The 21671-nt window shown below is 42.4% G+C and overlaps 1 protein-coding gene across 1 annotated transcript in view; it reads right to left on the minus strand.

The window, feature by feature from the left end:
• The window catches only part of sorcs1 (sortilin-related VPS10 domain containing receptor 1), a 95767-nt gene extending 76961 nt beyond the window's left edge, over positions 1–18806 (minus strand). Inside the window, exon 1 of the mRNA XM_083694196.1 lies at positions 18006–18806. Coding sequence (XP_083550322.1) covers positions 18006–18791 — 786 coding nt within the window. The 5' untranslated portion in view covers positions 18792–18806. The remainder of the gene's footprint in view (positions 1–18005) is intronic.
• Positions 18807–21671: the final 2865 nt, after the last annotated feature.

Below are 21671 nucleotides of genomic sequence, written 5' to 3' on the forward strand. Positions count from 1 at the left end.
TGTTAGAAAAAAAGGAGCCCTATTCAATCAAAACCTGTTACTGGGTTTCTTGGATAGGCTATGAAAAAGTATACAATTCTCATTCACAGTGTGAAATTGAAGGAGGATGTATAAGACTATAATTTAAACTATTAGGTATGTTCACTTGGACAATTCTACCAAACATTAACAGTCGACAATTACGATTTCATAGGGTCTAGGCATAGCGTCTGTAGTGACATTTTCATTGGTTCTGAGCTAATCTACTGTCATCAAGCACAACGGCACCATGACCTATTGGTTTACCCTGAAAATGCAGTGGGTGGAAGATAATTAGATATAATCTTTCAATATTAAAGATCATTAGTACATATTTGTTGTAAGCACGCTCATCATTAAAGAGTGGACTATTTTTTACGAAGTTTATTTGTTCTTTTCTTTATTTTTTCTTCTCAGCAGCAGGGGTTTTGATCTCTACACAGGCCAAGGATAGATGAGGTCTTTTGCTTCTAATTTTCACTACAACAGGAGAAAATGGCTTCCTGCCTGAACCTATAGATTAAATGAAATTGGCTTTCCTGTACAAGTTTCACCACTTTAATTTAAGAAATTGCTGATGCACTTGTTTGTGAAAGCATGTTCTCCAAGTAAAGAAACTAGTAATGCACTTTATGGGTGAGTCTATCCAGCAAACCATTGCCACCCACTGCAAAAAATATATGCAAGAGTAATTTTATGTCACTTACAATGATGTGTTCACTTTGCAAAAAACAGAGGGAATCTAATCACTTAAGACCATCAGAAACAAAGTAGGTCAATTTTACCGCAAATAGCAGTAACTTGCAGGAAGACAATCTTATCTAACACTAAGAGTAAGCCCTATCAGGTCTGAATAACCGACTACTTTAATTTGATCAGAAGATTTCAATAGAGCAATGCATTACATTGAGTTGCCTTTACACTTGTAGTTACTTTCTTAACAACATTATATAAATGCATTCCTGGGGCGTTTAGTGGCGTAGCACACTAATGCGCATACCACATAATCGCAAGGTTCCTGGTTCGATTCCGACCCTCGACACGTCTTGCATGTCACCCCTCCTCCCTCTCCCATCCTTCCTGTCAATCTCTACTGGCTCTATTACCAAAAAGCAGAAATGCCCTAAAAACATATTTAAAAAATAATAATAATAATCCTACATAGAAATTTAGTGTTTGATCTGTAATAGTATAACAAATCAAAAATGTTACAGTTGAGCTCCACACACACAAATAATTACCTCCTAGATTAATTACATACATGTATGTATACACAGGTATAGGTGAACATACAGTAATGTACGTCTGGCCAAAAGTCCAGAAATCACAAATCTAACCAAAGTATGCAATCAAATGGGCATAGCATTAAAATACGCTGTGCTGCACTGTATATCAGAGAGGGGAGAAGAAGCCCCACCTGCTTACTGCTGGCTTTGATATAAACACTACACACAATGACTGATGGAGATAAACAGCCTCTTCTCCCCCTCTGGCTGCTGACAGGTCAGAGTCAAAATAAAAGATGTCACCGACATTAAAGAGAGAGTTATTGCCCTCCGGGGAGAGGTCCATAGAAACCCATCAAACAGCACTCCTCTCTGCACCACACTAGAGAAATCAGTCCAATAACACTGTCCAAATGACAATATTGAACTTGATTATCACTTCTACTTAGAGAAATGGGTAAATCAACGGAATATGTTAACATTCGGTGATAGAGATCAGATGTCCATCCAATTTGTGGCTAAATTGTGTTTGATTGCTGTTCGTTCACTCTCCATTTCCTCACATCTTTGGATCACGCTCAACAAAGCCTGGTTCTATGTAAAAACAAATGGAATATTGCTGATGGCAGTACAGCAACTTCTACGAGGCCAACTAATTGTAATAATGATTCCATACATCTTTCCATGCTCTATTCTTATAATTTACAAATTGCCACAATACTAGACAACATAGGCAGCCCTATAAACGGACATTACATATGTATATATGTATTGTTACATGTTCCAAAAACACCTGTTAACAACCTGCTGTGGATGTTTGTGTGCATTTCACTACGAGATTATAGTGACATGATCTGACAATTTGTTATTACTGCTCATGACATTTGTGATGACACAGTCGAGGCATCTTAATGTGGCTGTGTGATAGAAGGTTCAGGTATAGGGCATCTATGTATAATTCAGTGAGTAAATCATTCCATATCAGTTGGCTTTCACTAATTTCACACATCTGAAGATGTCACTGAGCTCTGTATGCCAAGGCCACGGAGTCAACCATAAACTAATTAGCACACTTGATGATCGACGGCAGATGCAAAACAGATAAAAACAAGACACCTGCAAAAGAAAGTATTTTCTATTCATATCACAAGCGACCACAAAGTAATCATAAGATATCACTTACTATACACAGTAGTAAATGTTTTTTTGTTTTTTTTTAATATTGTACAGTACCTACAACATAATTCAGTATGTTTTATAACAATTGTTTTCCAAACAATGTAGTCGCACTGAAAGACGACACGTAACTGTATCCCATCCCCTATGTTGCAGAATACTGAAGAACTTCATTAAGAGCGAGTACAAATTCATGAGTTTTTTTCAACCTAATGTTTTATTAATCAGATTGAACTTCTCGGAGTCCATTACTAAACATATTCCCTCTTTAGTCTACATTGGTCACTCATCCATATTCATGCCGACAGTGTGTGTGTACATGTGGTACCAAACACATTAGATTGCACGGAAGTGAGTGCAATAGCTGTATTCTTTCCCATTAAATACACAGTTTTGAAATCATCCCGTGAACAGCGTATCCGCAACAGACAGACGGGCACTGGCAAATGAAACCTGAGCCAACATTAATCATTGAAATTAACAATTAAATGATTGATGGTCATGAAAAGACTGTCCCTTACTGTATTCATTAGCAGCTTCCATTAAGCAGACCTCAACACTCTTGGAATGCACGTCTCCCTGTATGCTATCGCCATAACAACCCATGAATAAGAGATGGCCAGGAATTCTCAGAGATTCTCTCATGTGTTCTGTCGTATGTTTGGGAATTAATCAAAAAAAGATCTCCCCAGGATTTATGAGTGAAGCAGATCTCCCCTGAATGTATGCAGCCCCTTGATTATAGGATTTTTATTTTATTTTATTTTATTTCTTTATTGCAATGTACTGTACAAAGCCCAGGCAGCTGTTGCAACTAGGATGTTAACTATACTTTACATGTCAGTCCAATCCAACTGCCATCATTATATAGCACCGGACCTTTTAATCTGTCATAGAATGGCATCCAATTACTATACCGTAATTATCCAATTTATAGGGGACCCGACAACGAAAAAATTGATGATATGCCATCTAATGAGGCAATGCCTTCGTCACTGCTCCTAACTAACCGGTGCCTAATCTCGGTTTTTCTCCAGTAATTACAAACCCTAGAAAGCAGGAACCAACAGTACACAGCATGCCTTCCCCTTTCATCCCGGAGCAGAGCACCTCAGATTTTTTTTTTTCATACCTCCGATCAATTCGTCTGCGCTGGGTTGGGGGATCAAACATGATGGGAATTTGCTTGAGGTGTGAAACTGAAGGAGTCCTTCGACTGAGGAATACAGTAATAAGGCCTCCATTTGAACTAAGCAGGTTCTTGCAGCCCCCGGGCGAGGGGGAACAGCAAGAGGAAATCTCATTAGGAACAATATCATACCTTTTTATATATATATATATACAGGGCTCTGGCATTGAGGAGATGGAGAAGCAAGACAAGGCACTCTGGTTTTTAAGGACACCACTCAGATGAAGGGGAGGCTGGTGGAGGAGACCTGACGAGTAAACAGAGCTCTCTCTCTCTCTGTCTCTCTCTGTCTCTGTCTCTCTGTCTCTCTCTCTGTCTCTCTCTGTCTCTGTCTCTCTGTCTCTCTCTCTCTCTGTCTCTGTCTCTCTCTCTGTCTCTCTGTTTCTGTCTCTCTGTCTCTCTCTGTCTCTCTGTCTCTCTCTCTCTCTCTCTCTGTCTCTCTCTCTCTCTGTCTCTCTCTCACTCTCTCTCTCTCTCTCTGTCTCTCTCTCTCTCTCTCTCTCTCTGTCTCTGTCTCTCTGTCTCTGTCTCTCTGTCTCTCTCTCTCTCTCTGTCTCTCTCTGTCTCTCTCTCTCTCTCTGTCTCTCCCTCTCTCTCTCTGTCTCTCTCTGTGTGTGTCTCTCTCTCTCTCTGTCTCTCTCACTCTCTCTCTCTCTCTCTCTCTCTCTCCCTCTCTGTCTCTCTGTCTCTCTGTCTCTCTCTCACACTTCATATGCCTCAGCAATGAAAACCATGGTGTTAAAAAAAAAAGCTGCAGCATTGCAAATTCCCCCCGTTAAAAAAAGTAAAACTGCTCAAACCAGCAATATTTAAGAGTCCCAGGTGGAGAGACAGAAGCACTTGCATACAGGGCACATATAAACAGAAATTTCCCCCCAGATAAAAATAGATAACTTCAAACAAGTCCAGACTTTGTGGGTACTCAAGGCTAGTTGAGGGAAGATACCCTCCCCCCCCACCACCCCCCACACACCCACACACACACACACACACAACCCCCTTCATACTTCTGTTACATACATCTGTATACATTCCTATTACAATAACATAACATTTTCTCACAATTTTTTAACTCTTTTTTTCCACTATGTTTAAGTGTCGAAATTAACAGCTGTACCAGCGTTTAACCAGCGTTAAAAAAAAAACAGTGTCATTTGTTGCCATCACATCTATTCTGGAAGGTGTTAACAAATGTTCCAAAGATAAAACAAGAGGGTGAGGGCGTTAGGCAGAGAAACTAGAGAAGGAGGCTGACTAATCAGGCCCTGTCCGGTCCATCACGCTCAGAAAGACAGACGGACAGGTCCTAGGGCATGATGTCACGACTGCAAAAACAGAACAGAGTTTAAATGTGTTATGTGTTATTCAGCAGCGTGTTAAAGTGTAGGGACACCCATCGTTACCCATGTACATACTTTGGGTAACTGATTTAACACGTATTTATTTGTGTTGTAAATTCACACGGCCATGTCAGAGATCTCTGTACTCTGTATCTAGTTCAGGGTATTGGCCCAGGTAAACATCAATGATGGATCACATTTTGAGTCGTCTAAATGAGTCGTTTTACCATCTACATGTTAAGAATGATCTCAGTGTTACTGCATATATTTTTTTTTTAGTAGATATATTTACCGTAATGAAAAGCAAGCCTGCATCTCTCCACTCCATATTTCGTCATCATTTCTCTATTGAATTGTGTTTGATGGGCTACACAGATTAGTGGTAGTCTCAGTAGACATTAGCACTACAAATAACACGACTCAGGGATTGATGGTGGAATAACAGAACCTTTAAAAGAAGGTTCTACGACTGTATGAGTCATATTCCTCAGCCAGGGAGCAGAGATAGAACAATATTTGCTTTGTGTGTTGGTACCTCTATACATATCCGTATCTCCCCCCCCTCCCCCCCCCCCCCACCCTCTATCGTTCTCCCTAGTTGTCTCTTTCTCCCCCTCTCTGCTGTCAGATTTTGACTGAATCGGGTTAGACATTGGAGGCATAAAAACAGAAGCATCACTGATGAAAATGACAATGCATCTGTCCTGTTTTTATATTGAGATGCAAAAACTACCTTCCCAAGCAACAACACAAATTTATGGAACCTTGCAATAGCACAAACGTCAGGGGCAATTATGTCAACGTTGGGATTCATCTAATTACATTTAATCTTTGATTCTAATTTGTGAAAACTCTTACACTAAGTCAACCAATTATTGTGAATTATAATCACCTACATTCAGAGTTTTTTTTTTTTTTTTTTTTTTTCTTAGATATCCTCTCTTATTGTTTAAACACAGTAGGTTATCTTGTTGAAAAAATCATCCACATTTGTACGAACGCTGTTTAAAACGTGTCCTCCAATCTTCATCTGCGATATGATAACATTGTGGCAAACAGCTCTGCTCCCTGAGGCCTCGGGGTTGTTTCGTATGAGACAACCAGCTGAGGGTATTACAGATATGAAGTGAATAGATATGCTTGCACACTCAGTTCTGCCAGCGACCTTGACCTTGGCCAAGCCTGGAGGGATGTAGGCAATATGTGGAGAGAGCGGACAACTGCTCTCTTTGAGGCACCTTTCTCCTCTTATCTCAGCGTGCTACTGGACGTTTGTAGTTGATTGTCCATATCTTGACTCGCTGCAATCAAGCATCGGTGTGCTGTTTCGAGAAAAAAGAAAAAAAAGCGCCTAAACGTCGAAAAGCCTTGTATCCTACTGTTGATACGATTTAATGTTAACGGCAAAGTCACTTTGAAATGAAAACTACCTTGATTGCCTTTTCCTGTGAACGGAACCATGGCGTCTTTTCAAACAATGCTAGAAAGTGTCTACTTTTAGTTTCCGTATTTTAAGATCAGTAAAAGCTCAGATTTGTTAGCTTTCATCTGAGTTTCACTAGATAGCTTTTTGGCACCCTTGGTTTTGATGACCAGTGGTCAGCAGACGGTCCCGTGGGGAGGGTTGGGTGACGTAGCCCCACTGCAGGGCCATCTGGCCTGGGGAGGGCTACCTGCCTTGAGGTCCCTGCAATGGGGCCATGGGCAGCTGGCAAACCTGGCAAAGTAAACTCTGGCTAGCTGCCAGGTACGGAAAGACACCACTTTGATTTGGAGGGAACAACTCAGCATGGTACCCTTTAAGACTGGAAAGTTACCAAACTAAGGGGGGGGGGGGGGGGTTCAAAGGTCATTTCTACCCGAGGTCGATATGCATATGCCTCAGTTTTTCTGTTCACATTATGAGATGGCCATATTATGGAATGGCCATATTATGGAATGGCCATATTCTATGTAAGTATTTACTGTATGGTATGCTACGGTATATACTAGTTGGATGAGTGATGTTTCTTGTGATAATAATGTGTTCGATGCAGTCATTAGGTCTAATGTACGACAGCAGAGGCTTTGAACTTTGCTTTAAAAGTGCACCTAATTAGGCATGCATTTGATTACAAGTAGTTGCTAATTAACTGTCTGCAGAAAAACATCTTAATCAGTTTAATCAAACTGAAAATTAAAGATTATGAGGGCAATTACAGTTCTTTTTGTCTCTAGTCTGAGAATGAATTAAAATAATGGATTCAAATGTTCAACTGTTGAAAACAAAAACTTTAATTACAATTATTATTGCCTTACTAAGTAGTGTAGATGGATGGCAGTATGGTTAACTGACGAAATGTAGCAATGTGCATTGAGTCTGTCGTCATCGTATAACGACATTTGGAAACGACTCTTGGGAAACGAGCTGGTCGTTTGTTCTTAGTTGTCATCTTTAACACAAAGACGTGTTAAAACATTGTACCCATTCATCCTAAGGACCTAATAAAAACATGATGTGGATGTTTGATCCAAGTACCGTACAGTTGGTATGTTGATTTTCCTTCTCAAAATATAGTCCCTGTCACCCTTTCAAAAACATAATTTCAATATCAAAAGGCCCACCTGGTTTTCAGAAGAACACAGTGTATTAATGCATTATTGATTAATAATGGAATGTGCAAACACACAGCTTTAGATCCTCGACACTATATCTCTGCTTTGAGGCAGGAGGTGGATTAGAGCCAGGGGAGGCTGATGGAGGGAGAAAAGGAGGGGCTCATTGTAATGCATGGAATGGAATTAGGAATGGTACATGTATGTCCACGCAGGACAATGAGCCTGTCCTCCAATTTCTACCTCCACCAGCCTCCCCCGAATAGAGCAGTGAACTCACAGTCCCGTTACGGCTGGCTGGTGGCAGGTGAAATATGTTTGCTCTCTACTGCCACTCATGCTAAGATAATCTAATACTGTAGCACCTAATCTCGCAGAGGACTTTAGGTTCCCTGGAAGTCTTGGGAAAAGAGTGGAAGCCTGCCTCTTTCTGATCTGGAGCACTTCAACAGCACAAAGAAGTATGAAAGTCATAATACTCGGAGACAGAATTCAATTGGCCATGACCGGCACACGGTTTTATCTAGTCTGGGGTGATTTCTTTTCACTCCGTGTCAACGGTGGAAGGATTCATTGTGCTACACTAGAACCCCTTTATTAAGGCCCCCGGTCATCCCCAGGAGTATTTCGCTGCTGAGTGGATGAATTAATTAGAAACCCCCGATTCCTGGCACCCAATCGAAACCGCCCAAATACTAATGAGCTAAAGCGTGATGTAGTCAGACACTTATCCAATCTAACATCCCGCCACCTGCACCCCCCCCCCCCCCACACACACACACACACCCCCTCCACACACCCCTCTGTCTCTACTTTACATATAAATTACATACCACAAACAACCGTTCGTGAAATCTTTATAGTAGACACATTTAATATGCAACAACGTTTAGATGCAGAAATCAAATCTGATAGTCTTGGCGGGGGGGGGGGGGCAATAGATGACAGTGAGGTTGGATAGGTTGTGATTAGCCAGCAGTGATTTGAAGGCACCAACACCTACGGTTCAATTACACATGACGATGATAAAGAATGGACATCGACAGCTGGTCTCTCTCTCTCTCTCTCTCTCTCTCTCGCTCTCTCTCTCTCTCTCTCTCCATGAAATATTACAGATGAGTCCAGTGCGCCACTGTAGGTGTGGGTGTCAAAACATCACTTTGGTGGCTTCTAATGGAGACTGATTGGTGGTTTCTGGCTGGGAGAGCTGCGACATTGACAACGGGGGCGATCAAAGCCTGGTGAAGGCTACATGGTAATTCGCTGGGTGATGAGCGGGCTGAGGTAAACATGTTTAGACTTGGGCAGATGTGGCAGGTTGGTATCTCCAGATGTCTTCATCTGTCTCTGACGTGTCTTTTCAAAGACGCCGGGCACACAGATGGGGCCTGCCAAAAGAGGCCATGTCGTCTCCCCCCGCCATTCCCATTTAAAAAAAACTAATGGCCACAGCTTTTCACCGAATCTGCCCGATCCAGAGGGAGGTAGAGAAATCAGAACTCCTTCAAAAGTGAAGTCGGCATTAGAGGTCGATTTAAATCAAAATAAAAAATAAACTACCCAAGCAAAGTCAACAAATAACATCTACCCGTGTAAACAAAGAGATTACGCGTCGACTTGATTCGCCCACAAAGTATGTAAACTTTCATATGCGCCGCTTAGGATTCAAAGGAAAGAACACTTTTGGACATGATTTATTTAATGTATTAATTCACACCTGCCTTTGAAATGCCTCTCGCCTTTGCAAGACGGGGGCCCTTCCCCTCCACGGCAGCTGTTTGAAGTTGCTTTCCAGGGATTCATTTTTTTCCATAAATCCTCATTTAATATTAATACCGGTTTATTCAATCTGTTAATAGACTAGCGTTCACCCGACTTGAATTCTAAACCAACAGTCGGGGAAGAATTGATCCCTAACATAAAGACAGAAGAGTTACCGTTCCCCTCAGTCCAATATGCAAATTCTAAGGGGTGGTGACACTGAAACTAAATTATTGTTCTTTTTTGTGTCTCTCTTTTCTGTCTCGTTTTGATGATCACCACCCGTTTCTCTCCACTTCTCTTTCTCTGCTCACTTTAAAGTATTGTAATTGTAAATAATGTGACCAAATAGTGCATGCCAGTCACACAACGTTTGAGCGCGACATACGTCATTTACACGCTGAGTGAGATGAGTGTTTTCAGAAGGTTCTATACATCAGAGTGTTAATTTGTTGCATAATGAATGACTCCACACCTTAAACTCTGGGATCTTAACAAAATTAATAGTGTTTTTTTATTCTTAGCTCTGTCTCTTTCTGCGGTCTCGCTTTGCTCGTTAGAACCATCCAGTATTCTACGGTAAATTCTGCAGCCTATAGCAGACAAGAACTCTGAAACATTTTGTTGGGGTAAACCACCAATGTGTCAGGTGGTTTTGAGAACAGCATTCAGTAAGCAGTCTTGGTTGTTGGTATAGGCCTACTGCATGTTTAATAATATCTAGAGGGAATGTCAATTACACTTGTAAGATTGATTGCTGTTTCTGGCCCCTCTCTCTCTCTCTCTCTCTCTCTCTCTCTCTCTCTCTCTCTCTCTCTCTCTCTCTCTCGCTCGCTCGCTCGCTCCTCCACTCAGACAACCACACAGGCACACAGGCACACTAGCACACACACACACACACACACACACACACAAAATGACACAGTCGGATGGCCTTCGGTTCAACTGCCCTAACAGGGCCATGTCAGCTCACAAGGCACATGACGATCCTAAGAAGTATTGTAGACTTAATTAACCAGTAAGACGAGTTAAATAATAACAGTTAAGCTAAATATGTTCGGTATAATTACCTTGTAATATTCTGGCCTGCAATTCAAAAGAAGCTCCCACTGTAGCATAACCTGATACACTGTGGAGTGAGACCAGTCACTTAGTATAGAGGAGAAAGTACAGACTTGAGGGGAGGCTGGTGGAGGTAGAAATCGAGGGACGGGCTATTTGTAATGCATGGAATAGAATGAGGCATGCTATGTGCGTACAGATCAAATCAGTGTTCAGATCAAATCAGAATGTAATACCATTCCTCATTCCATTCCATGCATCACAATGAGTCCATCTTCCGATTTCTACCTCCACCGGCCTCCACGGGAAGAGCAACAGTCTCACACGTTGACATCCATATCATTTCTCATCTCTAATTGTATGATCTTGATTGGTTGCGTTATACAGTTCGCAAGGTGGCAGGTTCTGGTAACTTACGCACTTAATGACTTTATTTACAAATTGTATTTGTAAAAAAGCACTATTCAAATCTATTAGATTGTGTAGTTACAGTGAGCTAACTTGGATTATGCTTGCCACCCATCAAGTTCGCTAGCCAACTACAGCACTTGGATGATAAGAATACCCTGCCCTCACTCTAAACCATGCCCCCGGCCCCGTTTGGCCTCATAAGGACCAGGGGGATAGAGGAGGCTACAAGCCAGAATTTTAAGCACCGAATAGGCCCGGAGTAAGCCCTGTGGAAGCCCGGGAGTGACTGTGGAAAAGCAATTGGCCTTGGCACGCACTGGCACGCACAACGTAAGCCTCACTGTGGAAAGCCAGCTTTTAAGTGCTACATGTGTTCATGCACACAACGTCTAGTGGGTGTGCATTACTGTAGCTGTTGAAAGAGAAGAAGAGAAATCAGGTTCATCTCCGGTTTGAGTTAGTGGCATAGCCCCCTTCCTCCCACAGTGGTGCTTACTGAGTGCTTACTGCTTACAGACACACATGTGGGTGTTCAGGTAGTCTCTAACGTTATATCTGACCTGGTCAATTAACTTGAGTAGCCATCTCATCCTCATCTGCTCCCTGCCCGTCAAGAGTCCTTCTCCATTAAAAAGGCATGGGATTCAATTTGTACTGCAGCAATGGCTCTACACAATTCTGGACCTGATCAACTCTTGAGATGGGACTTTTCCAGTCTCCTAAAAAAGACCCCTTGACTGTCGTTCAATAGCAACAACAATTGCCCATGTCAATCTGAACAGGGTTTTCCATGGAAACGACTAATGTGTATCCACTCTCGCCATGGCGATTTATCCCCTTTTCCCCCAAGATGGAACACATGCAGTCAGAAACTCCCACCTAATGCAGTCCTGTCACGTCTCCAGTTTGAATTTTGGTTATATTTCAACCTATTTTGCCGTCGTGGTCGTCGTGGTCGTCGTGGTCGTCGTGGTCGCCCCTCATCCCTCCGTTGTTATATACTGTGGGGGCATCAGATCTGAAATCACTCACAACAACAATTGTTGGTGTGAGATAACCTTTCTAGATCTCTCAACAAGTGGGAATGTTCTCAAAACTAAATAACACACCATCTCAGTAAGAGCTTAGCAAAATCCAAAATCCAAATGTGACATTCAAGGTTTCACCCCTTACACGTTCATTTTCCATTCATTTCCAGTTAAAGGTCAACCTCCAGTTAAACAAGCAAGGAGAACATTTGCTCAGATCCACAGCCAAACCATCTTGGCCCTGAACATAAGATGATTCAATATGGTTACATTCAAATCTGAAATGAGAAATACACATCTGACAAAAGTGATCTAAAAAGCAAACATCTCCTGCAGTGGGCAGATTATGCTCCATAACTCCATGGTAGACAGACTAGGCCTATGCAATAACATGGTAATCAAAGAAATCTGTCACTTGAGATGTACAAAACGCATTCAGGCTTTCCTGCTCCGAATGACAAGTAGTTGTGTTCCACATATTACCAATTATTCATGCATTTCATACCCTATTTGTCAGTCCATAAGCAGCTGTGAATATCTTACAGTCTCTACATTTTGATGATTGCAATGCTAACTTAAAGAGCATGAGAATATTATCTGCTTATGAAAGTAACTGAATTATCATGTTAGCGCCCCTCAAATTATTTTCCTAAACATGTGTACAGTGGACATACAAAACCGGATTAAAGGAAAAGCTGTGACTACAACATCCACAACTACTTGTTTTACATCCTGTAGTCCTACTTCCTCCAGAAAGGAAAAACATACTGAATTATTTCTTATAAATCTATCCCATGTTTTTTTTTCTTCATTTTAGGCTTTCCTCAAACTGGTCTGGACTCGTTCCCCTTCGATACATAAATCATAGAACATATCCAAACAGCCATCAATTCCCCCTTCGAAATCTGATCTGTGAGCGTGTTCCACCTTGAAGTCCGGACTCTGGACCGCGCTCGAATGCACCTCTAATGGTGTGCCGCGCTAAACGCTACTGCTAGCTCTCTCCCCCGCACCCCTCCATCCACTCCATCGCTCACATCATCCTGTCTCTCCATCACAAGGCAGGGTTGAGGGGGGCCTTTGAAAATAATGCCACCGATCCACCGCCTACTCAGGAAACCGCAGGGAGGTTGGGGGGAGTGGGAGGAGGGGGGGATAATTCTCTCATATCGCTGGCATATGTGATATGTGTCACTGTACAGTACTTTTATGAAGAGGGGAGCCAACGAGACGTGCGGTGAGAAGTGGATGACGGGGCTGAGCTAATTTGAGACGCGGATCATCGGAATTAGCATTTGTCAAAACATGAATTAGGGTTTGATTCAACAAAGCTTTACGAAAAATAGGTTTCGCGTCTTACATCAATATAAATGGATATATAATATCTTGTATGAATATATTTTACATGAAGGTATAACATATGGTAGTGGCTTTAGATGCCATGAACTGCTTAGCTCCAATGGCCTTGCATTCCTGTCGACCTAATCACATCATTCATGCATGCAAACACAATTACTTCACCCTTGAATGTTGTAAAATCACCCTGATAGACCTGGAAATTGAACCAGTGTGTTTAAAACTGCCAATCCATTTACCCTCACATGCATTCAGGAGCAGGGGTTCGAGTGATTCAATTTCTTTCTGTAAATTACAAATTTACTCCACTTAACACGACAAGGCTGCAAATTGACCAAACGCAAACATGAAGATGAAATCATATCAAAACATGATTGAGAGAGGATCTAACGCAGAGAGTGAGAGGAGGAGAAGGAAAAGGGGGAGGGGGAGGAAGGGGACAATCAGGACCTAAGGGCACTTACTGAAATGAAGTGTGCACTCCTGAGGCCTCATCCGATTGGATTAGAGTGCCCAAGTACATTACTTATAAACTGCGTTTTATTTGTCTGGTGTCCGCCTCAAGATGCTGACTGGCACGTTCCTCATCTCAAGCCTTTCTCTTAGCTTCCAACAACTCCAACAACGGCTTTATTATTTGTGATTATTTCCTTTGGGAATCGTCCGCAGACAAGGGTCTGGGTGTGGTGGAGGTTTGTTTGGAGGCAAATGAAGGCTTGTGTTGCCAGATCAGTAAGTAAATGCTGCCTAGTGGAGTGTGACGGTGTCTGCGTTCTCATCACTCCCAGGCCCAGCACGCGCCGAGCAGCTCAATTATCACAGGCACAGAGACTGGAGTTAACTCACCTTGACGGGGGGGAAAGTACTAATTATTAACTGAATATTTGTACCATATTAGTATCATTATCATGAACAACCATCACTGTATATGTAGAAGTATTGCAATGCAAATACAAAAGAAAACTTCTGAGGGAATCCTATTCCAGTGCTAGTAATTGTATGCATGTAATGTTTCTATAACTATTCTTGGCAATTTGATAATTTGACCAGGGCTTGCCTTTGAAAAAGATATTTCTAACTCAGTGTGACTAACCTGGATACATAAATAATCAAAAGATCCAAAATCATTTTAATGAGTTGCTGTTACTGTTGTTTGTATTCAGGCCATGCTACGGGATGACTCACTCTCTAGTAAGTGTGAGTTGGTGGCTTGTGGGAATACAACAAGACTAATGGTGGGGTAGTTAGTGCCAAACTATGAGGAGGATTACACAAAAAAAGCTTCTCCGAACGTTTCTGGCAGCATCGTTGGCTATCTAGTAGTGAGTTGTAGCGAAACTGCTGTCTCTGATTCTGCGAGTGTCAGGTTACCAGATGCCTCATATACTGCAAATTGGCTGTTTGATTTCGGCCATCTTGAATAACAGGTTGTAAATTTGTTTGGTGTAACGCTGACGCCAAGACTACACATCCGTTGACAGCACCCAATTGTTTTGAAAATGAGTGAATTAAGAGTGTTTGATGAGGTACAGTGGAGGAACATCAGAGATAAGGCGGTTTTTGGCTGTAAACTGTTCCACTGCTGTACGAGGCAGCAGAGAACCATAAATAGATTATCTCAACACATACAGAAGCAGCGTGAGACCGTTGGCTCCTAGACAGATGGTGTTTCTCACAACACTTTCAGGAACTTTATGTGATGAACTTCTCAGTAATTGGCGACAAAAATGTCTACTTCTGTTCAGCGGGAGGAAAACTTCTCTAAGATACGCTTTTGTGTCTGTGTCCTTGATCACTGTGTCCTCAGATCTGATTTCCATTTTCAGTATGGTTTCGTTTTTTGTCGTTAGTTGACATGTCAAAGCTGCCTCAACAGGGACAAATTGGTACATGCGGGTGGTATCTTTAACATGAGGTTTCTCAATAAAACAGGAGCACATCTGCCAATGAAGAGTATCTGTGGGGGTACTGTATCTAACCTCATGGATGGACGAGCTCTGGGGAGGCTGGTAGAGGTAGAAATCGGAGGACAGGCTCATTGTAATGCATGGAATGGAATGAGGAACACGTGTTTGATACCATTCCTCATTCCATTCCATGCATTACAATGAGCCCATCCTCCAATTTATACCTCCACCTACCTCCCATGAGCACATGAGAAACATGTGTGTTTGATGCCATTCCTTAATCCATTCCATGCGTTCCAATGAGCCTGTCCTCCGAATTTCTGCCTCCACCAGGCTCCCCTGGAAAAGCTACAGTCTCACACATTGACATCCATAATTTCTAATCTCTGTTCATACCCATGATCCATCTGGTCACATTCTCGATCTCGGCAAGCAGTAGAAGCCCAAGTGTAAACTTGTTAAACGGACTGACAATATGTCAGTCTGGATTGTGTTCGGTTGAGCGATAAGTCGAAGTACTTAATGCCTGACATTTCAATCATGCAAATACATAGTCTCCTGAAACATGCTGTATGTGCCCCATGCTGTATGTGCAATATGCCACAGGTCCCCCATAGGGAAACAGTGCTTTGCTGTAACCTTTCAGATTTCCAATTCTCAGGTCTGTCACAACAGGGGACAGATTGCAGACATACAAATACAGTACCAACCCCTTTTTAAATGGCATTTTTGATCATTGAGGTCAAGTAGACAGATTACTTAGATGTTACTCGACACCTTGTGTGCTACACACATCGGTAGTTAATGTGTGTGTGTGTGCGTGCGTGCGTGCGTGCGTGCGTGCGTGCGTGCGTGCGTGCGTGCGTGCGTGCGTGCGCGCGCGTCCCTCGCTCCCTCCCTCCAAAACCCCATACAATGTGAAGTGCTTTGAGCACGGGAAAACCATTGCATAAATCCAATCCATCATCATCATCCGACTATCATTTCCAATCAGATTTCAGAGCATGCACCTTTTACAATGTACACAGCGCCCCTTTCATTTCATTTCATTTCATTTCAATTCATCTGCTCTGTGACTCCATCTCCCACTGTCTCTAGGGGAGTTATGAGGAGGCAAGTTCCAATCTGGCATACACACCAAGCATATGGGATATCATTAAGATCGTGCTATGCAAATGCCCAAGAGGTTAGATATACAGAACAGAACACTCCTAACGATATAGTTCCATTTCTGCTTGACGGAACATCATCAGCTCCTCTGTTTCATTTGTTTCTGCCTGCATGTGCCCAGACAGTAAAACGGAAGAGCTTCTGTTTCTGCATATAGCAACAAACTCTACATATTTAACGCAGGGGGTCTATTCTTGTTCATTACAAAGTTGCTTGCATCAGGAGAGAGAGAATACGAGGGAATTGTTTCAGTTACACAATGAAAACAGTCTAGTAATATCACAAAACAATTTCAGACTGCATAGTAGTGACATACTGTAAGACTAGAGACTATTTACATTAAGATAGTAATAACACTGTATGAGCATGCTGTTACATAGTACTTTGGTAATAGCACATTTAATAATTTAAAAAGTAATTGAGCAGTTTATGTTATTGTGGAATAAAGACCGTTGTTCATAAATAGTTTATGCTATAGTTATTACAATGTTATTACACAGGTATCAGGTATGGGGGCAACTATAGTGTTACCGCCTAGGTTGACAATGGTGGATGGAAAAGTAGTACAGTATTACTTTGACATTATGGTAGAGAGATAGGTCATAAGACGAGGTGATTTTTGACATGCGCCGTCTCAAGTGTGGGGTCACACTTTGGAACGAGCTAATTTTTCAAGCCCACAGAAACACTAGAGGCTTGGGGGGGGGGGGGGGGGGGCAATTTCAGAGGGATATGGGAGCTGAAGGAAATCGGTTTTGTTACAGACAGGGCTAAGCCATGTGGGGGTACTCTATGAAAAAAAGTTATAGTTAGTACCAAAACAGGGTTCTGCATTTGTCCCTGAAGCGGAACCCTTGAAACCCAAAAGGGTTCTATATAGAACCCAAACTAGTTCTTCAAGGGGTTCCCCTACAGGGACAAATTAAGTATTATCAGTGTAATGAAGAACTGTGGGGTACAGGGGAGGTACAGGGGAGTCTCAAGAAACAAGGTCTATGAAAGGTGCTATGTTAATGGGTTGTGAAGTTAAGAAATCCTATAATGATCCTTTCTATGTTAGATACTGTTTCAAAATGTATTTTACATGTCTACTATAGACATATAGCGTGATGTGTTTGGGGAGACTATTAGAGACCCTATCCAGTTGGGGAGGATGTTATTGTACAAACTGCAACAATTAACTCAACATAAGACAGCATAATTATCAAAAGTGAGCAGGGTCCTTTAATTGATACTTTTCATCACTTTAGGCCAGCCTCATAGAAACAGCTTGAGTGTAATAGAAACCATGTAAAACGGATCCATATGAATCTTCAAGTCAGAGTGAAGATGGTGTCATTATGTGAAGGGGAAAAAGTTGATAGTAGGGTATTAGGCATGCAAAATGTGAAGGCCTTATAGTAAATAATGTCTAACAATCACTCGATTTCAATTAACAACGGGCGGAGATTCATGGCGAATAGACTGTGGCAAATACTCTGGATAAACAGTGCGCGCACTGTTGCCTCCATTGAGTGTAGGTTGCCTCGGAATAAATCCTGCAAATCCTGAACTCCGTCACACACACACACACACACACACACACACACACACACACACACACACATACACACACACACTTCTTGACCGTTTTTCACTCAACGTAATATGGCAAACTGACAGCTAACATTAGCGCCTTTTTCCTCTCCATCTAGGCTATGTGCTGATGTAGATGCGTACATGGCCAAATTACGCTTAGTGAATGTATACATATGTGTTTCACTTACACTGCTGTTCTGCCCAGACCAGTGCACCATGGCTTGATTGTGAGACGAATCCCCGGTCAAGGCAAAGGTTGAACTGGTGAGTTTTTGTTCGTCCTGCCTTGAATTACCCGTTCTCCTGTCCTCGCTGCTCCATCGCAATTCGGACCTTGTCACTCTGCGCCCAGCCGATGCCGTGATGCCCTCTCGCGGGTTACTCAAAGGCAACGGCTCCTTGTTCCGAGGTGAGCTGGAAGACTTAACTTCATCATCCCTATGATTAGGTTTCAGGCTGCTCCTTCGAACTCGGTGCTTGTATTGGTTGGCAGGGGTTAAATCTGAGCGAGCCTTCCCGACACCTGTCTTCACATGACCGTTGATTTTGCGGCCGGAAACTTTGTCCTCGCGCGGGGTAAATTCACTCTTACCATGGGGCATTCCACGACCGAGCGTGTTCTTTGAACGGAGCCTGTCAGTATTCCGTTTTCGCCTTGAATAGGTGTATTTTCCTTGGCCCCGGGTGCATTCAGCGGACCCAGCTGCACAATCAAGCTGGCGAGTTTCGGGACTTGCAGAATCAAACATCGCTGCCCCCTCTCCATTTCCAACTTCCCATCCAGACCCTGTTGCGAATTCTCCTGTGTCCATTTTAAGCAGTAATTCCTGTGTTGGCCTACGCAACTTCTCCCCCGGTTGGCATGATCTGCAAGTTATCTCTGATTTGGCGGCAAGGAAGAAAGAGAAAATTATCAAAAGCAGAAACCGAAGCGCACTGTGCCAAATAGGGCAAAACCTGACCCCCCTCTCCATAGCTGGTGGCTGAGAAAGATGTTCTGTCTGGAAACAAGTCCTTTTTGCTCAGCTTCACTCCCTTTGTGGCTGTAATTGATGTGCGGCGGCTACAGAACTCCTCGCAAGTTGCGGCGCGTCCAATTGCTGTGTTGTAAAAAGTGCGATTCGGCGAAGTGGTCCAAGTTGAAGGATGTGATCAAATGAAGCCCCGTGCGCGTGGGGGAGGAGCTGGTAGAATCCAGGATAAAGATAGGGGAGATTTCTTGCGTCTCTGTTTTTTTCCTCTCCACTCACGACGCATTAATATTTTCTTCATAAAGATAATTTTGAAACATTTCTTTATCGAAATAGGCTACTCTGCGCTCTCTCTCTCTCGCTCTCTCTCTCTCTCTCTCTCTCTCTCTCTCCCTCTCTCTCTCTCTCTCTCTCTGTGTGTGTGTGTGTGTGTGTGTGTGTGTGTGTGTGTGTGTGTGTGTGTGTGTGTGTGTGTGTGTGTGCTTGTGTGCTTGTGTGCATGTGTGTGTATAGGGGGCTGATACAGTATTACACACAAATTGTGCACTGGAGAGAATGTCAGCAGGGCCGCGGGCTAGTGGACTTAAAGCTCAATTAATGTGATCCTATGGAGTAGGTTCGCCCGCGTTCTGTTTTCTCTCAATCAGGGAACCGACACTTTATCTGTCCCTTGTCCGTTAATCTAATCAGCTGAATGAATTGCTCTTTCTCTATCTCTGTCTCTCTCTCTGTTCCCTCCTCTCTATCTCTCTCTCTCTCTCTCCCTCTCTCTCTCTCTCCTCTCTCTCTCCTCTCTCTCGATAGCCTAGTGTTGCAACTATCGACTTGTAACAGAAGATGATATCATTATATGCGTAAAGGTATATTGCTTCAAATGATGAGATGGGTTTTTGTATCCATAATAAAGCCATTTTAATTGCCTCGAACTAAGTTGTGCTATTGGTTTCAGACGGGTTTTCTGAACATTTGAAAATATTAATAAAACTCCAATTAAGCATAATGTCACGATGATGCATGTGATTTATTAAGCCATTATGAAGAATTACGCATCCTGCATATGAAACATGAAAATTAATATGCAACGTATATCATATCCGATAGAATCTATATGCATGAGAATTTCATGGGCTTGTTCGTGGATGATGTAATTCACACTATGTGATACGTGTTTGGTACAAAACATGCAACAACTAAAAGGCTCTTGTTCACCTGGTACCTGGAACGTACGTGTCTCTTTGGCAAAATGCCAATTCAAAGTGAATGGAACAATAGAACAATACGGAACAATAGAATACACATAAATATAAAGCAATGATAATGAGATGATGGTCTTCCTCTTCACACAGCAGAACCAGCACAAGAGAATGTCCGTTTACAAGGAACAGATCCCTTTAGACTGGGCAAATAGTCAATGTCAGTAACTTGAGGGAAACACAAATACGGTGTAAGTTCAGCTCCTTTGTTGCAGCTGTTTTAATGACTTGATATGTATTTCTTATTTATGCTGTAATTGTTATGGTGATGAACATTTAAAATGCATAGAGGATTATACAAATGGTCACAAACAACCCACAACAGCTGTGTTTTCACTCATTAATCTATTCTCTCTCTCTATATATATATATATATAGAAATGGATGGATTTAATTTTTATGATGAAAAAGCACAACAAAGACCTATAAAATAAAGACGGATAAGCATATAGGAAGATTGTTGATCATCAGTATAGAATTCTCGTTAAATTATACAATCGTAGGCGCTTAGTGGCATAGCACACGAATGTGCATACCACATAACCACAAGGTTCCTGGTTCAGTTCCAACCCTCGACATATCCTGTATGTCACCCCTTATCTGTCTCTCCCATCCTTCCTGTCAATCTCTACTGGCTTTGTCCCAATAAAGCAGAAATGCCCTAAAAAACATATTACATTTTTTTTTTTTAATATAATTCTAGAATGTTCCTCCTTCCTCTGCAGACCAAGGAGGTAAATTGCCCGACATGTCCTACCAGAGACATTAAAGATGATAAGTCTGGTCTCTCTCCGTAGCACACAGCATTAAGCAGACACATTGGATTGGATTAATGGTATTGCAATGGACAGGCCCCACATGGCGAGGAGACACTTATCAAGCAGTGTGTGTGTGTGTGTGTGTGTGTGTGTGTGTGTACATTAGTGTGCATGCCCACTGTGCCGCATTGGGAGTGTGCATGGGCCTTTGTGTGAGTGTGTGTGTGTGTGTGTGTGTGTGTGTGTGTGTGTGTGTGTGTGTGTGTGTGTGTGTGTGTGTGTGTGTGTGTGTATGTGTGTCTGTCTCACACCCCATCATCTCACATCCAGGTCTGGACACGCTATCCATTCACAGGGAATCGATGCCCTGTCAATAGCAGAAATAGATTTTGAGAATGTTGCGGAATAAGATATTCAGCCCGTAGTTTGTCTGATTTGTGTCCCTGTCTGATGCTCCTGGACTGTGAATGCACGACAAGGTCAGGAGTCAAAGAGATGGGAAATGGGCTATTATACTACTATGCAAAAAGGTGGAGGTAGAAAACGGAGGACCGGCTCATTGTAATGCATGGAATGGAATGAGGAATGATATCAAACACTCATTCCAGTCCATGCAATACAATGAGGCCATCCTCCGATTTCTACCTCCACCAGCCTCCCCTGCTTCACAGCTATGGATATGAACTTACCACAGTGAAGGCTAGTGTGGATGATGAACTCCATTGGGTATTACATTACATTGGGTATGATTGGTCGTACTCACACTGTGCCGAATGAGTCCTCCAAACAATAAGTGTGTGTCATTTATGTCAGCAAGTAATAATAGGAAAGAAACAGAAGAAAAAAAAGAAGACACTTTGTCACAAAATGAA

Source organism: Argentina silus (assembly GCF_951799395.1).
Source record: "Argentina silus genome assembly, chromosome: 22".
Lineage (NCBI taxonomy): Eukaryota > Metazoa > Chordata > Actinopteri > Argentiniformes > Argentinidae > Argentina > Argentina silus.